Source organism: Bos javanicus, chromosome 27, assembly GCF_032452875.1.
Source record: "Bos javanicus breed banteng chromosome 27, ARS-OSU_banteng_1.0, whole genome shotgun sequence".
Lineage (NCBI taxonomy): Eukaryota > Metazoa > Chordata > Mammalia > Artiodactyla > Bovidae > Bos > Bos javanicus.
Window position 1 is genome coordinate 24,210,318 of NC_083894.1, and position 19,175 is coordinate 24,229,492.

Consider the following 19,175-nt stretch of genomic DNA (forward strand, 5'->3'; position numbering starts at 1 on the left):
TCCTGCCTGGCACAGAGGCACAGGCGCAGTCCACGTCTGTGGAGTCTCTAATGTGACTTTCATAAGCGAGCAGCTCCTCGGGACTCAGTGTCCTCATGGCTGTAAAACGAGGGGCGTGCCAGGTGGGCTCTAAACTTCCTTCCATCTGGCCCTTACGTATCAATATGCTATTGGCTACACACTGACTATATTTCATTTTAGAATTGACTGTTCTCAGTGCATTGACCAGAATGTTGCTAACTGAAATGAATCAGGAAGAGGACATAATTTTGCTTGGCTCTTTAAAGCTTAAATTCTGTCTGTCTTCTTTTTTAATGGTAAGAATGTGAAGAAACAAATGGTAAATTCACCCACAGTTAAAAAAAAAGAAAGAAGGAGGTTCAGATACACATCTTCAGCTGACTCGTGCACAGGAAAAGCACTGTGTTACGTGATGCTTAAATAGTTTACCTAACTATATCAGGAAAAGGCTCCTTCTGGCGCAGTGGGGGCGGGGGAGGGCTGGGATACGCAGGGAATGATGGTGATAAGCATTTTCCAAATTAGGAAACAGATATGCTTTTCTTCGTACTCTTACATAACTGATCTATTTTAGAAGACAACACAAAAAACTGAAATGAAATACAAATCTCATCATTTTACTACTTTGTTAGCTAAGGCACAAGCAAGTAACGCTGGAAGGGAAAGAAAGGAGAGTTTTACCCCATCCTATTCCTCTTGGTCTGGAGGTTACCGCCCCCTCCACCCACCACACACACACACACACAGGATTCCCTCTCTTCTGTGGCAGGCTGCTGGGTGAGTCAGAGACCAAAGTCCAAATTTTTTTTTTTAATGAATGAAGAAAGATACTAATTTTTCTCTCCTTTGAATTGAAAACGCACCCACATCAAAGTACATACCCTCTCATGGTGGCACAGAATGATAGACAAGTAACCTGTCTTAGAGCTGGTGATAGTTTTGCCCCAGACTTCCTGACTCAGAGGGAAATTGTGCAGCACACAAAGGCCGCAGAGGCAGTACAACCTCTTACATAAATAAGTTACATAAATGAGAACCAGTTATGTAAATGTATAAACCAGCAAACACGAATTATAACCATTCACAAATGCCAAGGAGAACACAGCAAGACTCCTCCTACAGTCCCATCCCCCGCCCCCATATTATCAAAATTGTACTATTTTATTTCACACCAGAATCAGATGTGGCTATTTGTCACATTTATTGGGGAAAGAAATTCCAAAGGACAAATGATGTTTCATACTATTTTCTGAATATTATATTTTACTTTGGGGGGAAATCCCCTAGTTAAACCTGAATTATATTTGATAAGAAATATAAGCATATTTATCAACTTACACTTTTTTGTGTAATCATGAACACCATGTGTTAAGTAGTTACTATTGTATATTCTGCATGTGGCTGTGGCTGTTAAGGATAGGAATATATCACAAAAGTAAATGCCCATGGGCATATGGATATTTGTTTTATTATTTACAGTTTCAAGTTTCAGATGAGTTTGTGGGTATCTGACTAATGTCATTCTTCAGTGTATTGAAGGATGGCAGTAACTCAGGGGCCTGGAATCAGATTCAGGGTTGTGCTTGTAAATCAATAGTAATAAGCCCCACCTCAATTGATTGGAAGTTGCTCCTAGGGTTTCAGCTCCAATTTGCTTAGGTTCAGTGTGGATGATGAGTGAACTCTGCACCCTATAGGAACAGGCGCATCGGCTTTTTCCTTGTTCCTTTGTGGGCAGGGAGATTTGCTAGTTGTGTAGTAGAAACACGTGTAACTCAAAGCAGTTTTGAGCCTAACTGCCTGTTCTGTATAAAGAGGGATGCTGATGGAACGTTAGCCAGGTTCAGACATAGCATGCTCAGGTTAATGTTCTCTTCAGCTGTTTTGAAAATCTCATGTGAAATATTTTTATTTAAGATCTAATAATAGCAGAAAGAGTAAAGTGATTTTAAACCTTTGTATATTTTTAGCTGTGTGATTTTGGGCAAATAGCTTTCCCTCTCTGGGCTATTGTTTATAACCTTTGAAAACAGGACAGCTTTAACAATCTATGCCGTGTGCTGCGTGTAGTCTGACTCTTTTTGACCCAATGAACTGTAGCCCGCCAAGCTCCTCCGTCCATGGGGATTCTCCAGGCAAGAATACTGGAGTGGGTTGCCGTACCCTCCTACAGGGGATCTTGCCCACCCAGGGATCCAACCTAGGTCTCCCACATTGTAAGTGGATTCTTTACTGCCTGGGCCACCGGGGAAGCCCCTAACAATTTAGTACCCTACAATCAAATCTATAAATACTTTCAACAGAGAGCTTTAAACTGGTTGCCACCAAGTTTCAAGGAAATATAACCCATTATACAAAAACCAGATCATTTTCCTTCTCCTGTGGGCAAAACTGCAGACCTTGCTTGGGTTGCGGTGATATGGTAACTGCCCCGTGAAAAACATTCATCCTGGCGTTTTCTCTTTAAAAAATGCCAAATGTAGGCCTTAGCCAGTTGTGCGGTAGTAAATGAAATGTGGAGAGGAACATGTGGGCTTCCTCCCTCGATATGGGGGACTGAGTTTTAAACTAGAAAAGCAGCAGTAATTTGGCACCAAGCAAAATTGTCTTACACTCTTCAGGGAGTCGTGTCAGGTAGGTAGTGTGTGTGTAGAGTGTTAGTTGCTCAGTGTCTGACTCTTTGCGACCCCTTGGGCTATAGCCGATCAGGCTCCTCTGTCCAAGGAATTCTCCAGAGCTCCCCTGGAGAAGGGCATGGCAACCCAGGTCTCCCGCATTGCAGGCAGATTTCCTTACCATCTGAGCCACATTTCGTTCCTAAAGTTGACCTACTCTAGACTTAGGGAGTCACAGAGTCGTCCCACTGACTGTGCGCGTCCCTGAGACCTCGGCCTCTACGTGTCCATCTGTAAGTTGGGCATAAACGAGTAAAAATGCAGATGAGCACCGGACCTGTGGTAAACTACACTGGGAAGATCCCAGGGGACCGGAACGGGGTGGGGGCGGGTCCCAACTTAGGTGGGCGTTTATGTCAGGAGAGGGATGGTGATTTGGACCTCAGTCCAGCGAGACCGGCTGCCTGGCGGAGAAGTGCCAACGAAGCAGGGGTTAGGGGAGAATCTATGACTGGGGGGGTGGGGGTGAGGGCTCCGGCGGAGCAATCAGGTGGGGGATGGAGCATCGGGCTCCTCCGTGCTTTGTTCGGTTACAAGCCAGGCCCTTCTTTCTGGAGAAGCCAATTAGATCCCCGCCGGGGGATCATCTGACCTCGCGTCTCCCGCCAGGAGGGGCTTCGGCAGGGGCGGGGCCGGCGGTCGCCTCCTCCGGGACCGGGCCGCGGGCCGTGCGGGGGAGTCCCGGGCGCCGCCGCGCAGCCCGGCCCCGCCCTGCGCCCGCCGCGCCCCGCCCCCGGGGCTTCCCGGGCGCGCGCCGCCCCGCCGTGTCCGCGCGCCACGCCCCCCTGCTCTCGGGCCGCGTGCGGAGCCGCGCGCCCCGGAGGCTCCGGGACCGTGGCGGCGGGCGGCGGCAGAGCAGCCGTCCGCGGGCCATGTCTTCCCCGGCCGTAGCGAGGAGCTCCCCGGGAGGGAGCCAGGAGGTGGACTCGCGGCCGCAGAGGCAGGGCCGGTTCTGGGAAGTGGGCGGCGGCGGCGGCGGCGACCGGCTGGAGCGCGCGGCCGCGGAGTCGGAGCGCTGGGAGCTGCTGCTCCGCCGGGGCGAGCTGCTGGCGCTGGGCGGCCACCTGAAGGGCGCGCTGGAGGCGTACGCGGCGGCGCTGCGCCGCGGGGCCCCGGTCAGGCCCGAGTGCCTCGGCACCCTGGTGGACTGCCTGGTGTTCAACTACCGGCTCCGCCACGGCTTGGGCTGGAGCGCGAGCCCGGCGGGGGGCGCCCACCGCGGCGTTAGCGCCGGCGGGCTGCTTAGCTGCCTGGGCTGCCGGGGCTTCCTCAGCGAGCCGGTGACAGTGCCCTGTGGCCACAGCTACTGCCGCCGCTGCCTGCGGAGAGAGCTCCGCGCGCGCTGCCGCCTCTGCCGGGACCGGCTGCCGCCCGCCGCGGCCCCCGATGCCCCGGGGACCTCCCCGCGGCCGCCTCCGGCCACCGCCATCGCCGCCTCCGGCTTCAGGACCAGCGTCGTTCTCAACCACCTGGCCGAAAAGTGGTTCCCGGGCCAGCGGGAGCGAGCCCGGGCGGCCGGCCGGCTCGGGGAGCTGCTGCACCAGGGGCGCTACCGGGAGGCCCTGGCCGCCGCCTGCGAGGAGCTGCGAGCAGGTGAGCGCGCGGGCCCCGCGACCGCACCCTTCCTTCCCCGAAGCGCGGGGCGACCCCAAGCTCGTCTGCGCCCCAGGCCGGCTGCCGCCCAGGGCTTGCGTCTTGGGGTCCCGGGATGTGTGTGTTTTGGGGGGGGGTGTGTGTGGGAAGGGGCGGCGCCCCGAGGTGCTTCGGTCACAATGGGGATCGCCCTGGAGCCGACTGTGACGCGGCGCGGGGTTTCCTCCGCCTCGGCCTGGCGCTGTGGCGGGCGCGCCCCGAGTGGAGCGGCGCGGAGCGGGTGGCCGGGCGAGGCCGCGCGAGCGCGGGATGGGGAGGGAGTTGGGCGAGCCTGAGCGTCGGCTCGCTTCCTGCCGCGCTCTTTCCGGTAATTGGCCGCCCGGGCCGGGTCCGCCGCGGGGAGACTCCTTGCCGGGGCGGGGAAGAGGATCCCCAGCCGAGGCTGGGCGTGCAACGTATATACCTTGGTCTCCCGCAAAAGTCACCGGGGCAATTGGAAGCCGCGGGAGGCAGAATTGCATAAGCCGGGGTGGGTGGGGGTGGTGGAGGGCGTTGTGTAACGGGTGACGTCGGGTGGGCGTGGCGGGAGCTGGGCGCCCGCACCCCGCACCCGGAGGCCCGGTCGGAGCTGCCCAGGGTTGTCCCAGTATTAAATGAGAACACCCGGAGACTTGCTGCCTCTTGATGGTTCCCACCTGTCTGTTTCAAAGCGTGCCTATTTCAGAAACGCGTGTGCTTCCTTTCGAATGCACGTAGCTCACGGTGAAGATAATAGAGGTAGTCTCTGGTGGAGTTCGTGGGCACGCTTGTGTTTGCCTTTCCACACTCTTGATCAAGCTGTGGCGGCGAAGGGCCTCTGAAGATCTTTGGTCCGTTCTTTCGCCGCCAAGAAGCAGTTTCAGCCTGCTAACCTAGGCTAGCCAGTTTCCTTAAAGGTGGTTTGGGGCTGTGGAAAGAGACCTTGGCGGAGTTAGTTAGCTGTGTAAAATGAAGCGTTGTTCTTTAAATCGGTGGTTTTCTACCGTGGGTATTCCCTCCACCCCCACCCTTGGGACGTTATCAGAGGCAATGTCTAGAGACATTTTTGGTGGCCACCCCTTGTGCTAGTGGAGTGGTGCTGGTACAAATAGTGGGCAGAGGCCACGGAGGCTCTTCAGTATCCAGTGATGCGCGGGACAGTTTCCCACACAGTGATCAAGGCCCGAAGTGTCAGTTTTGTCCCTGTTAACCCTTGTGTGAAATAAGCATATTTCAAGATGGAATGGAATAATACTTGGAGAATTAATCACCAAGAAAGTAGGTATCCAGAAGATAAACTGATGTGAGGTTTGAGGTGCATTTATAAACTGTAACTGAAAGCATCTTCTTGGAGGCTTTTTTTTTTTTTAACCCTAAGCGCTCAGTCATTTTGAAGTAGTCACTATGTTAAGTCATTTAATACCTTTAGAATTCAAACCACAAACTTGGCATGCTTTCATATGCTTTCAGTATCTTTATATGGGGAGTAACAGTTATAGAAGTAGCATGATAGACCCAGAACAAAACAGAACTATTTGGAATACAAAATTCCTCAACAGCTCAGTCTCTTTGGATGAATCGAGTTTGGATGGTCAACGAAGGACAGACCATCTAGGACACGTTCCTGAAAATGAGGAAGCAGAAGCCGGGGCAGTGGCATGACTGGTCCACAGTCACACAGCCAGCTGATGTGTGGAGGCAGCACTGTGTCCTGCAGTTCTCCTAAATGTTGGATCAGGGTTCATCCTACCGTTATGGCTCATCCAATGAAAATGTGTAGCATCAATTCCCAAGGAAGTTTTTTGCCACTAGTGTGAAATAAAGGAGAAACTTACTGACAGCCCTATTCATTATTAACTCCCACTGATTTAAATGGTTTGACCTCTTAAATTAGGCATTTTGAAAAAATTCAGGTCCTAATCCACAGAAGAACAGGGAGTATTTACTAATTAAGATCTAGCTTAGCGTTCTATGACCAATAATCTTTTTAATTAAAGAAGATTTTGGGCCTGGGATTGAGGATATTTTTAACAGGAAAAGACTGAAATATCTACTCTTTCTCCTTTTTTTTTTTTTCAATTTATGTAGACTACATGTGGGAATTTTGTCCATTCAGCTGCTTCATTCTACTTTTGCAGGACTAGAACCCAAGACTCCTTTGACTTTGTCCATTTTCTCCTCATTTTTAGGTCTTTGAAAAATCTTTAATTCCATACTCCAAAATGTGTCTGATTGGTACTAATGAGGATAACTTTTTTCATCTTTTGAATCTTTAGTACAAAGTAGGAAGAAAAAAATCTTAGAGCTAACAAATTATAGTTGATGGAGTGCAGATATTATGTGTTTAACAGTTTATGAGAGTAAATAAAAAGGTTTAGTAGAGTTATAAATCTACTTGTGCAGTTAAGGTTTAACTTTTTGGAAGCTAGTTAGCTAGAAAGGCATTTGAAATGTGTTTGTATAATCGGACAGCTGTACCCCAGATACCTTCATTATTGCTAACAGTGGAAAAAGACTATAATTTCTTCGTATAATTCTTACAATGAAACAAGTAAATACTATTAACTAGAAAAAATAATCAGTCTACAGTTAGCCCACACACATCCAAATTTAAGCCCTTTCAACAAGAAAGGAAAGCTAGAAAACCTTTGCCAAAATCAGAACGTTCCCATTGAGATTACATAAGTTTCTGTTGAATTGAAGTATATTTAGATAACATTTAATCCATTGATCTTTTGGTATTACCTTTCAGATGTTTCATAACTTTGTCTTTTTAGTATTCAAGAATATTATGTAAAGATCTTTTCTGCTTTGGTTCTTTATACTTAAAATGATCCCACTCAGCTATGCTCTTTGTTTTATTTTTAATGAATTTTTACACTGACTTGCCACTCTCCCCACAAAAAAGATCAACAGAACAGTATAATTTATAATTTGAAATGGTTAGAAAGTAAATAAAAGTCACAGGGAAGAGAACATTTTATTTAAAATACTTGGAGAAAAAAAGTTTTATTTTTAATATTAAAAAATGTTTGGCTATGCTAGATCTTATTTGCAGCGTTCAGAATCTTCTGTTTGTTGAGGCATGTGGGTTCATTTTTGTTTTGTTTTGTTTTTAGTTGTGGCATTTGGAATCTGTAGATGCAGCATGTAGGGATCTAGTTCCCTGACATGGGATCGAACCTGGGCCCCCTGCACTGGGAGTGCAGAGTCTTAGCCATTAGACCACCAGGAAGTCTCTGTTTTGATTATTAATTATGTATTCCTTGTCAGGTATTTCAAAATGTTTTATATCATTTCATTGTCACAAAGAATCCTATGGAGTACTATTATCCTCAGAGGGCAGTTGAGGCACCTGGGGTGCCTAGTACAGCCCAGTAGTTAGAGCTGTGCATATTGGTGTCTAACGCCTGGGTTTGAATCCCAGTGCAGTCTCCACCTGCTCTCGGGCCTGTGTCTTACCTCCCTGTTTTGCTTTCCTTATCTGAAAAGTGAGCCGAGTGTCTACCTCATAGATAGATAACAATCATAACAACAGCCTAGGGCTGTTGTGAGAATTAAGAGAGTCAAATCATGTGAAGTGCTGTGAATGGTGCCTGGCAGATAAATACCCAGCAAATATTAATTAAAATATTCTTAAAATGTAAAATTTGTGCCCCAGCTAGAAGATGATTTAGCCAAAATTGAAATCTAAATCTTACAATATCAAGTCCTGTTCTTTTCTCTCTACCACGTTAATATTACCAGTGCATGTGTGCAGGCTAAGTTGCTTCAATCGTGCCCAACTCTTTATGACCCCATGGCGGGTAACCTGCCAAGTTCCTCTGTCATGGAATTCTCCAGGCAAGAATACTGGAGTGGGTTGCCGTTCCCATCTCCAGGGGATCTTCCCAACTCTTAGATCCAACTTGGATCTCCTGTTTTGCAGGCGGATTCTTTACCATCTGAGCCACCAGGGTATATTAACAGAGTGAGGGTTAAATCCTGATTCTGGCCTACATATGTTAATTAGTAGTAACATTTTAGCCTACATCAATGTAGTAACATTTTAGCCTACATCAATAAAATATAGATGCTGCAAGGCTTTTCTAATAAAAAGATTAGTCCAATTATGTGTATGTTAGGCGCTAAGTCATGTCCAACTCTTTGAGACCCCATCGACTGTAGCCCAGCAGGCTCCTCTGTCCGTGGGATTTTCCAGTCAAGGATACTGAAGTGGGTTGCCATTTTCTTCTCCAGGGGATTTTTCTGACCTAGGGATCGAACTCCGGTCTCCTGCATTGCAGGCAGATTCTTTACCATCTGAGCCACCAGGGAAAAAAGATTAGTCAAATTATAGGTAAATACTGAATACATTTAAAGAAAATGTAAAAGGTATTTTGACATTTTATTAGTGAGGTTAACATGAAGAGATTTGAATTTAATTTATCACCTCAAAGAGTCGGACAAGACCGTGCGACACTTAAGCTTCACTTCAATCTTATGTATCCCTTGGAGTGGGGCAGGGCAACCCACTCCAGTATTCTTGCCTGGAGAATCCCATGGACAGAGAAGCCTAGCAGACTGCATTCCATAGGGTCGCAAAGAGTTGTACACAACTGAAGTGACTTACCGTGCAAAATTATGTATGCCCTAACGTACTCTGCCAAATGCTTGAAACAGCAAACATTGACATTTACATGGTGGTTTATACTTTGCAACACATTTTTACTTCCGTTAACTGAGTCTTAACCAAAGATTACGCAAGATAGGAGAACATGTATTAGTACCCCGAATTCATAGAGTGTAGAAAAAGAGCTCCAAGAAAGTGACTTTTTAAAGGCAAGCAAATAACCAAGTTACAACTGAAAGCAGAAACTGGGCATGTGGATATTGCTTCTAAGACTGATTTTTAAATGAGCATATAAAACATAAATCTTAAGTGTTCTTTTTATTAAGAAGTGTTTATTGAGTGCTTGCTCTATACTAGGCTTTGTATTAGGTGTTGGAAATATAGAGGTAAATAAAATCAAGTGCCTGTCCTGAAGAGAGTTTGTATTTTTTTGTTTCTCTTAAAGTTGCAGCAAATTAGTATTTATTGAAAATAGTCAGAAAAGGGGCTAATTGCTTAACTGATTTCTAACAGACTGAATGTGTATCCTGTATATATCTCTGATTCATCTCTCCTTTAATTTAGAAGTTCCCTTTTAGGATTTTTGCAGTGCCTCATGGTCACTATTATAACAGCATTTTCTCATTGTTATAGAAAATGAAAAAGGGGGTTATATAAATAACTCTTAAGTGATCTGTTTAAAATAATTTCTATGTTTTTACCTTTTATTCATCAAGCACATGATGAAAGATTTACCGAAGCTCAGTTATCATAGATGTCTCATTTGTATATTAAACTTTGGTTTACTCAGAATTGTTTTTATATTTAGTGAAATATTTCTGGAGGCTTAGATGTACTTAATTATAATGTTAAATGTATTTGTATAGTATTCTGCCTCTAATGGCTTCCCTAATAGCTCAGTTGGTAAAGAATCTGCCTACAATGCAGGAGACCCAGGTTCGATTCCTGGGTTGGGAAGATCTGTTGGAGAAGGAATAAGCTACCTACTCCAATATTCTTGGGCTTCCCTTGTGGTCCAGCTGGTAAAGAATCTGCCTGCAATGTGGGAGACCTGGGTTCGATCCCTGGGTTGGGAAGATCCCCTGGAAAAGGGAAAGGCTACCCATTCCAGTATTCTGGCCTAGAGAATTTCATGGACGGTATAGTCCATGGGGTCGCAAAAATTCAGACACTACTGAGCGACTTTAACTACTGCCTCTTGCATTATAAAGATATTTTTTGAAATTGTTATTATATTTTACTATAGAAGGTGAATGATTTAAGAGAACTCTAAAATGCTAAGCAGAAGTTTCTGTTCAGTTTTTTTTTTTTTTCCCTTGTAGTATTAATAGAATAGGATCATTCGTTTTTCTTCCCCTCCTTTTGTCCAACCTGCATTACTAATCCCTAAAGATATTTCCTCTGTCCATGGAATTCTCCAAGTAAGAATACTGGAGTGGGTAGCCATTTCCTTCTTCAGGGGATGTCCCTGACACAGGTATCAAACCCAGGTCTCAGGCATTGTGTGCCGATTCTTTATCCTCTGAGCCATCAGGGAAGCCCAAAGATATTTCTCACCTGGCTAAGGATTATTTGAGTAAAAGATGTAGAAAATACTCTTCTAATACCTTGTATTAAGAACTGATTTCATTTATTTATCAACTTGTTTTGAAATATTTTGTATTTTAACAGTAATTGTTATTTATTGAGCGCTTATGTGCCAGGCCTTGTGTTAACTGTTAACATTCATCCCTTTAAAAAAAAAAATATTTATTTGTCTGTGCTGGGTCTTAGTGGCCACACATAGGATCTTTGATCTTTAGTTGTGGCAGACTGGATCTAGTTCCCTGACCAGGAATCAAACCCGTGCCTCCTTCATGGGGAGAGCAGAGTCTTAGCCTCTGAACTACCAGGGACGTCCCCTCAACAGTCTTAAGATGTAGGTACCTCGAGCATTTTATAGGTGAGAAGACAGAGGTTCAAAGAGTTAAATAAATGGTCAAAAGTGAATCAGAACCCAGTGATTATGATCTTAATTAGTGTGCCAAACTACTATTCCTAGACTTTATTAATCGCTAATAACTTGTCAGCAGCTCTTAGTTTAACTGTGATAACCAAGTTCTATGGAAAAAATTTGGTATTTCAGTTAACCATTGGAATTCTTAAACTAGCTGAACATATAAATATAAAAAGAAAAGACACTCAAGAGGAATGATAAAAAGGAAATGAACAGGGAATTTTTATACTTACACGTAAGTAATTCAAATAGCCAATAAATAGTTTTAAGGTCAAACTCAGAAAAGGCACACTAAAATAATGATGCTGTTTTTCATTTGTATTTTTAAATTAATTTATTTTAAATGAAACAAAGATGAATATTTTTTAATGATAAAAAGTTCACAAAGAAGATAGACATTGTAAACCATTAGACACAAAGAAACAAATACATCAGAAGAAATATAAGGGAAAAGAAAAAATATATAATCATAATGAGACATACTAACTTTTCTCTAAGAATATTTTATGAAGTGCAGAAAAAATAAGAATCAGAGCATCTTGAATGATATCGTTAATAACTTGACTGTAATAGATTTATGTTTAATTAATGTATATAATCTTATATCCTACACAGATATATTTAACATTTTGCGTCTCATATGTTGTTATTAGATGTCCATAGGAGATTTAGAAAAACTGACAAAAAGATAAACATTACTAAATTTCAAAAAGTAGAATTCTTGGTGTGTGATTCAGTTATACATATACCCATATTATTTTTTAATTTTCCATTACAAGATACTGACTGTAGTTCCCTGTGCTATGCAGTAAACCTTTGTTGCTTGTTGCATATGTATTTTTTAAAATTAGAAATCTAGCATTCTATTCATAATAAGTTGAACAAATGGAATCAAAATGTCAAAAATTTTTAATTAGGCAAAAATTCATTTTCTAAAATATGTTATACATATTATTTTTATATATGTATAGTAAAGCTTTTCTACTGTGCTTGAGAAAGAACATCAAAAAAAAAGAGAGAGATGGAGAAATTGGAAATTATAAAGTAAATGAAATGGGACACTGAATATGAAATAGAAAAAGTGAAACAAACTAAATAAAAGTAAAAGCTCCTCATGTAGTCCAGTTGTTTTTAAACATGGCTGCTCGTTAGAAGGAGAAGGCACCCAACTCCAGTACTCTTGCCTGGAAAATCCCAGGACAGAGGAGCCTGGTAGGCTGCAGTCCATGGGGTTGCTAAGAGTCAGACACAACTAAGCGACTTCCCTTTCACTTTTCACTTTCATGCATTAGAGAAGGAAATGGCAGCCCACTCCAGTGTTCTTGCCTGGAGAATCCCAGGGACGGGGGAGCCTGGTGGGCTGCCCTCTCTAGAGTCGCACAGAGTCGGACACAACTGAAGCAACTTAGCAGCAGCAGCAGCTCGTTAGAAACATATCTGGAGCTCTGGCAAAAAAGAAAAAGCAATATCTGGGCATTTTTTCCCCCCAAAAATCCCATGATAATTATGATATGCATCTGGATTTTAAAAAGTGATTACAGGTTTTCCTATTAAGTGGTAGTTTTGGTGATACAGAATTCTATTTTTCTGGTGACCAATCATGATACGGTGGTATTAAGTGGGTATTAGTTACATAATCACAGTAGTAAAAGATGTTTATCAGTTCTCACAATCAATAGCCAGACAAAAAATAAAAGATAATTACAATTGCAATCCGTAATGGAAACATGATTAACCTAACTATGAAATAAATACATACAATTTTGGGGGGGGGTCAAGCAGAGTGATGTGTTAAGTGGAAGTGCACATGTTTTCCATGTGTTTTCATCTACTCATCCAGTCTGTCTCTTTTGGTTGGTCCTTTTAATTCATTTACATTTAAGGTGATTATCAATATGTATGATCCTATTACTGTTTTCTTAATTTGGGGTGGGGTGTTATTTTCTGTAGGTAGGTCTTTTCCTTCTCTTGTTTCCTGCCTAGAGAAGTTCCTGTAGCATTTGTTGTGAAGCTGGTTTGGTGGTGCTGAATTCTCTTTTGCTTGTCTGGAAAGCTTTTCATTTCTCCATCAGATCTGAAGGAGAGTCTTACTGGGTAGAGTATTCTTGGTTGTTGGTTCTTATATTTCACTCTAAGTATATCATGCCATTCCCTTCTGGATTATAGAGTTTCTGTTGAGAAATCAGCTGATAGCCTGATGGGCGTTCCCTTGTATGTTATTTGTCGTTTTTCCCTTGTATGTTATTTGTCGTTTTTCCCTTGTATGTTATTTGTCGTTTTTCCCTTGTTGCTTTCAGTATTTTATCTTTGTCTTTAATTTTTGTCAGTTTGATTTGCTATATGTCTTGGTGTGTTCCTCCTTGGGTTTATCCTTCCTGGGACTCTCTGTGCTTCCTGGACTTGGTTGACTATTTGCTTTTCCATGTTAGGAAAGTTTTCAGCTATTATCTCCTAAAATATTTTCTCAGGTCTTTTCTTTTCTCCTTTTGGGACCCCTGGAATGCAAATGTTGGTCTGATTAATGTTGTCCCAGAGATCCCTTAGGCTGTCTTCATTTCTTTTCATTCTTTTTTCTGTATTCTGTTCTGTGGCAGTGATTTCCACCATTCTGTCCTCCGGCTCATTTATCCGTTCTTCTGCCTCAGTTATTCTGCTATGAATTCCTTCTAGTGTACTACTCATCTGTTTGTTTGTTCTTTAGTTCTTCTAGGTCTTTGGTACACATTTTTTGCATCTTCTCAATCTTTGTTGCCATTCTTTTTCCAAGATCCCGAATCATCTTCACTGTCATTCTGAATTCTTTTTCTGGAAGGTTGCCTGTCTCTACTATGTTTTAGTTGTTTTCCTGGGGTTTTATCTTGTCCCTTCATCTAGGACGTAACTTTCTGCTTTTTCATGCTGGTTGTGTGTTAGTCTCTCAGTCGTGTCCGACTCTTTGTATCCCTTAGATAGTAGCCTGCCAGGCCCCAGGCTCCTCTCTCCATGGAATTCACCAGGCAAGAATACTGGAGTGGTTACCATTCCCATCTCCAGGGGATCTTCCTGACCCAGGGATCAAACCCGGGTCTCCCTGCATTGCAGGCAGATTCTTTACCATCTGAGCCACCAGGCAAGTCCTTAACTTTCTGAAATGCTGTTTGTTTTACTCGCTGTGGGGTTGTGGTTCTACTTGCTTCTTCTGCCTGCCCTCTGATGGAGGAGGCTAAGAGGCTTGTGTAAGCTTCCTGGTGGTGGGGAAAACTGGGTCTTGGTCTGGTGGGGATGCCCTTGCTTATTGAAGCTTTAATCCAATTGTCTGCTGATGAGTGGGTTTTCCGCTCCCTCCCTGGTAGTTGTTTGGCCTGAGCTGACCCAGCCCTCAGCTCTATGGTAGGGTTGCTGGCCACTTTCAAGAGGGTTTACACCAAGGGGGACCTTCCCAGCCTACTGCTCCCAGTGTCCCATCCCTGTGCTTGGTCCCTGCCGACCCACACCTCCACAGGAGACCCTAACACCAGCAGGTGGTTTTGGTTCAGTCTCCCGTGGAGTTACTACTCTTTTCCTCTGGGTCTTCGTGTGCGCGTGGTTTTGTTGTACCCTCCAAGACTGGAGTCTCTGTTTCCCCCAGTCCTGTGGAAGTCTTGTAATCAAATCCTGCTGGCCTTCAAGGTCAGATTCCCTGGGGATTCCCAGTCCCTTTGTCTGGTCCCCAGGCTGGGAAGCCTGACGTGGGGTTCCAGACCTTCACAGCAGCAGGAGCACTTCTTTGGTATTACAGTTCTTACGGTTCTCCAGTCTGTGGGTCACTCACCCGGCGGGTATGGGATGTGATTTTATCGTGATTGTGCTCCTCCCACTGTCTTGCTGTGGCTGCTTCTTTGTCTTTGAATGTGGGGTGTCTTTTTTGGTAGGTTCCAGCGTCCTCCTGTCGATGGTTGTTCAACAGCTAGTTGTGATTTTGGTGTTCTCACAGGAGGAGATGAGCGCACATCCTTCTTCATTCCTGTTTTCCTAGAAAACAAAAATACACAGCTTCTGGGAGTGTAACATTTTTATAAAAGTAGGGTGAGCAGAATATATTGAAGACTTTGTATAATATATCTACATAGCTTTCTACACACTCAACTTTCTAGAAAATGAGGAAATAAACTGATATGTAAAAGCTTATAGGTAAGTGTTCATTGCAGTACTTTTTATAGTAGCAAAAATTAGAAGTAATAGGGAATTTTACATAGATGGTATATATAATGGAATACTTTGCAACCATTAAGTATCTTGTGGATATAATCACATTGATAAAAAGAGCAGATTATACACAGTATATATGGTATATTTTATAAAACTATACATTAAAAATGTAATCTACCCACACAGATAAAAAAGTACAGGTTATATGCCAACACTGGTTATTTCTTAGTTCATGAGAGCATGAATTGAGGAGCTTAAGACAACAGATTTTAATGAATTGCTTTGTGGTAGGAAACGGATCTTGGTTCTTAATTTTCTGTATTTTTCAAAGTTTATAGGTAAATATTTTATAGCACTTGTTATTCAAAACAAGTTTCTTGAAGATAAATGATGTATATACACCTCTTACTACCCATCACCTCCTGGAAAACCGCTTTCTTTGAGAAGTCTCCACTTTGGAGAACTCTCTTCCCACAGCCCATGAGGTACCTTGGACCACTTAAAGCTAGTTTCATCAGATGTGTAACAGAATTTTATTTCAGTTGTTTTATTGACCTAAGTACTCACGATACCACCATGTTGAAGAGAAGAGGGAATGAGGGCAAGGATTGACGAGCCCAAGGAGCCAGATTTTAATGAATTTCCCTTGCTTCAGCAGACATTTATCAAAGCCGGAATAGAGGATACAGAGACAGTAAATAATGGAGGTAGCTCAAAAACAGGTTTTTTTTTTTTAATAATTAAATATATGCTACGCACATACAGTGATGGAACGCAATCATAATAGCAAACACTTAAATAGAGCTTATAATTTACCAAGCGCTGTTGTAAGTACTGTGCACATGTTACTTCTGTCTTGAGTAGCCCTGTGAGCCCTGCTGTTAGTAGAGGTGAACAGCAGGAACTCTGGATCCAGGTGGCTAGAGGGAGCATCTAGAATCCTTCACTTAGGAGCTGTTTGGTCTTGGGCAAGATACTTAAACTCTCTGTACTCAGATTCTTTATAAAAATGCAAACAATGTTAGACCCATATAGGATTGTTCTGAAGGCTGTAGATCATTTAGAACAGTTTATAGTTTTTATTGTTACCAAATAACTGTATTAACTGAAAAAAATTATCATCTCACATATTTAAAATTCTTACCCTTTGCTCCTTTGTATATATTTTTGCATTTAAAAAGTCTATTTAAAATTAGTTCAGTTCTTCCCTTGGGGGTAGGTGTTTTTTGTTTTTTTTTTTTTTTAATTTTTATTTTATCAGCCATAAAAAGGAACGAATTTGAGTCAGTTGTAGTGAGGTGGATGAACCTAGAGCCTGTTATACAGAGTGAAGTAAGTCAGAAAAACAAATACTGTATATTAACACATATACATGGAATCTAGAAAAAATAGTACCGATGAACCTGTTTACGGGGCAGAAATAGAGACACAGGCATCGAGAACGGACCTGTGGACACTGGGGTGGGGGAAGGAGAGGGTGGGACGAATTGAGAGAGTAGCATTGACAAATGCATACTACCGTATGTAAAAGAGAACTAGCAGGAAGCAGCTGTATAGCCAGGAAATTCAATTCATGTGCTTTGTGATGACCTAGAGGGGTGGGTGGAGAAGGAAATGGCAACCCACTCCAGTGTTCTTGCCTGGAGAATCCCAGGGACGGCGGAGCCTGGTGGGCTGCGGTCTCTGGGGTCACACAGAGTCGGACACGACTAAAGTGACTTAGCAGCAGCAGCAGAGGGGTGGGATGGTGGGAGGAGGGAGGTCCAAGAGGGAGGGAGTATACGCATACCTTTAGCTGATTTACTTCATTGTACAGCAGAAACCAACACAACATTCTAAAGCAATTATCCTCTGAATATTATTGGAGTTAGGTTAACAGTGTGTTAGTTTCAGGTATATAGCAAAGTGATTCAATTATATATATACATGTATTATTCTTAAATTCTTTTCCATTTAGCTTATTACAGAATATTGAGCAGAGTTCTCAGTGCTATACAGTAGGTCCTTATTGGTTATCTGTTTCAAACGTGGTGGTGGTGGTGATTTGGTTCTCAGTCGTGTCCAGCTGTATGCAACCCTATGGACTGTAGCCCACCAGGCTCCTCTGTCCAGGGGATCTTCCCGACCCAGAGATTGAACCTGAGTCTTCTGCATTGGCAGGTGGATTCTTAACCACTGAACCACCGGGGAAGCCCCATTCGGTGGGTTGTCTTTTTGTTTTATGGTTTCCTTTACTGTGCAAAAGTTTTTGAGTTTGACTAGGTCTCATTTATTTTTCGTTTTATTTCCATTACTCTGGGAGGCGGATCTACAAAGGTATTGCTCAGATTTATGTCAGAGTATTTTCTCCCCATGTTTTCTTGAGAGAATTTTCTAATACCAGGTCTTACATTTAAGTCTTTTCTTTTAAAATTGGAGTATAATTCCTTTACAGTGTTAGATTAGTTTCTGCTGTACAATAAAATGAATCTCCCAACTCATCTCTCTCTCTCCTTTCTCCTCTATGTCCATGTGTCCATGATCTATGACTCTATCTCTATTCCTGCCCTGGATATAGGTTCATCTGTACCATTTTTCTAGATTCCACATGTATGCGTTAATACATGATACTTGTTTTTCTCTTTCTGACTTCACTCTGTATGACAGACTCTACGTCCATCGACACCTCTACCAGTGACCCAGTTCCATTCCTTTTCATGGCTGAGTAATATTCTGTTGTATATATGTACCATATCTTCTTTATCCATTCATCTGTCTTGGGCATTTGCTTTGCTTCCATGTCTTGGCTATTGTAAGTACTGTTGCACTGAACGTTGGGTCATCTGTCTTGGGCATTTGCTTTGCTTCCATGTCCTGGCTATGGTAAATACTGTTGCACTGAATGTTGGGGTACATGTGTCGTTTTGACTTACAGTTTTCCCAGGGTATATGCCCAGAAATGGGATTGCTGGGTCATATGGTAATTCTAGTTTTAGTTTTTTAAAGAACCTCCATACAATTAATTCTCTACCGTGGCTATATCAGTTTACACTCTTACCAGCAGAGCAAGAAGGTTCCTTATTCTCCACACCCTCTCTAGCATTTATTGTTTGTAGATTTTTTTTTTTTTTTTACTTTACAATATTGTATTGGTTTTGCCATACATTGACATGATGTACACCACGGGTGTACACGTGTTCCCCATCCTGAACCCCCCTCCCGCCTTCCTCCCCATCCCATCCCACTGGGTCATCCCAGTGCACCAGCCCCAAGCACCCTGTATCATGCATCAAACCTGGACTGGCGATTCGTTTCACATATGATAATTTACATGTTTCAACACTATTCTGCCAAATCATCCCACCCTCGCCCTCTCCCACAGAGTCCAAAAGACTGTTCTATACATCTGTGTTTCTTTTGCTGTCTCGCATACAGGGTTATCGTTACCATCTTCTAAATTCCATATATATGCGTTAGTATACTGTATTGGTGTTTTTCTTTATGGCTTACTTCACTCTGTATAATAGGCTTCAGTTTCATCCACCTTATTAGAACTGATTCAAATGTATTTTTTTTAATGTCTGAGTAATACTCCATTGTGTATATGTACCAGAGCTTTCTTATCCATTCATCTGCTGATGGACATCTAGGATGCTTCCATGTCCTGGCTATTATAAACAGTGCTGTGATGAACACTGGGGTACACATGTCTCTTTCGATTCTGGTTTCCTCGGTGTGTATGCCCAGCAGTGGGATTGCTGGGTCGTATGGCAGTTCTATTTCCAGTTTTTTAACGAATCTCTGCACTGTTCTCCATAGTGGCTGTACTAGTTTGCATTCCCACCAACAGTGTAAGAGGGTTCCCTTTTCTCCACACCCTCTCCAGCATTTATTGCTTGTAGACTTTTGGATAGCAGCCATTCTGACTGGCGTGAGATGGTACCTCATTGTAGTTTTGATTTGCATTTCTCTGATAATGAGTGATGTTGAGCAACTTTTCATGTGTTTGTTAGCCATCTGTATGTCTTCTTTGGAGAAATGTCTGTTTAGTTCTTTGGCCTACTTTTTGATTGGGTCGTTTATTTTCCTGGAATTGAGCTGCAGAAGTTGCTTG

The 19,175-nt window shown here is 43.2% G+C and overlaps 1 protein-coding gene across 1 annotated transcript in view; it reads left to right on the top strand.

Annotated features, from left to right (window-relative positions):
* Positions 1 to 3,470: 3,470 nt before the first annotated feature.
* LONRF1 (LON peptidase N-terminal domain and ring finger 1) overlaps positions 3,471 to 19,175 on the top strand; it is a 46,101-nt gene continuing 30,396 nt past the window's right edge. Inside the window, exon 1 of the mRNA XM_061404363.1 lies at positions 3,471 to 4,289. Within this exon, the coding sequence (XP_061260347.1) occupies positions 3,569 to 4,289 (721 nt within the window). The 5' untranslated portion in view covers positions 3,471 to 3,568. The remainder of the gene's footprint in view (positions 4,290 to 19,175) is intronic.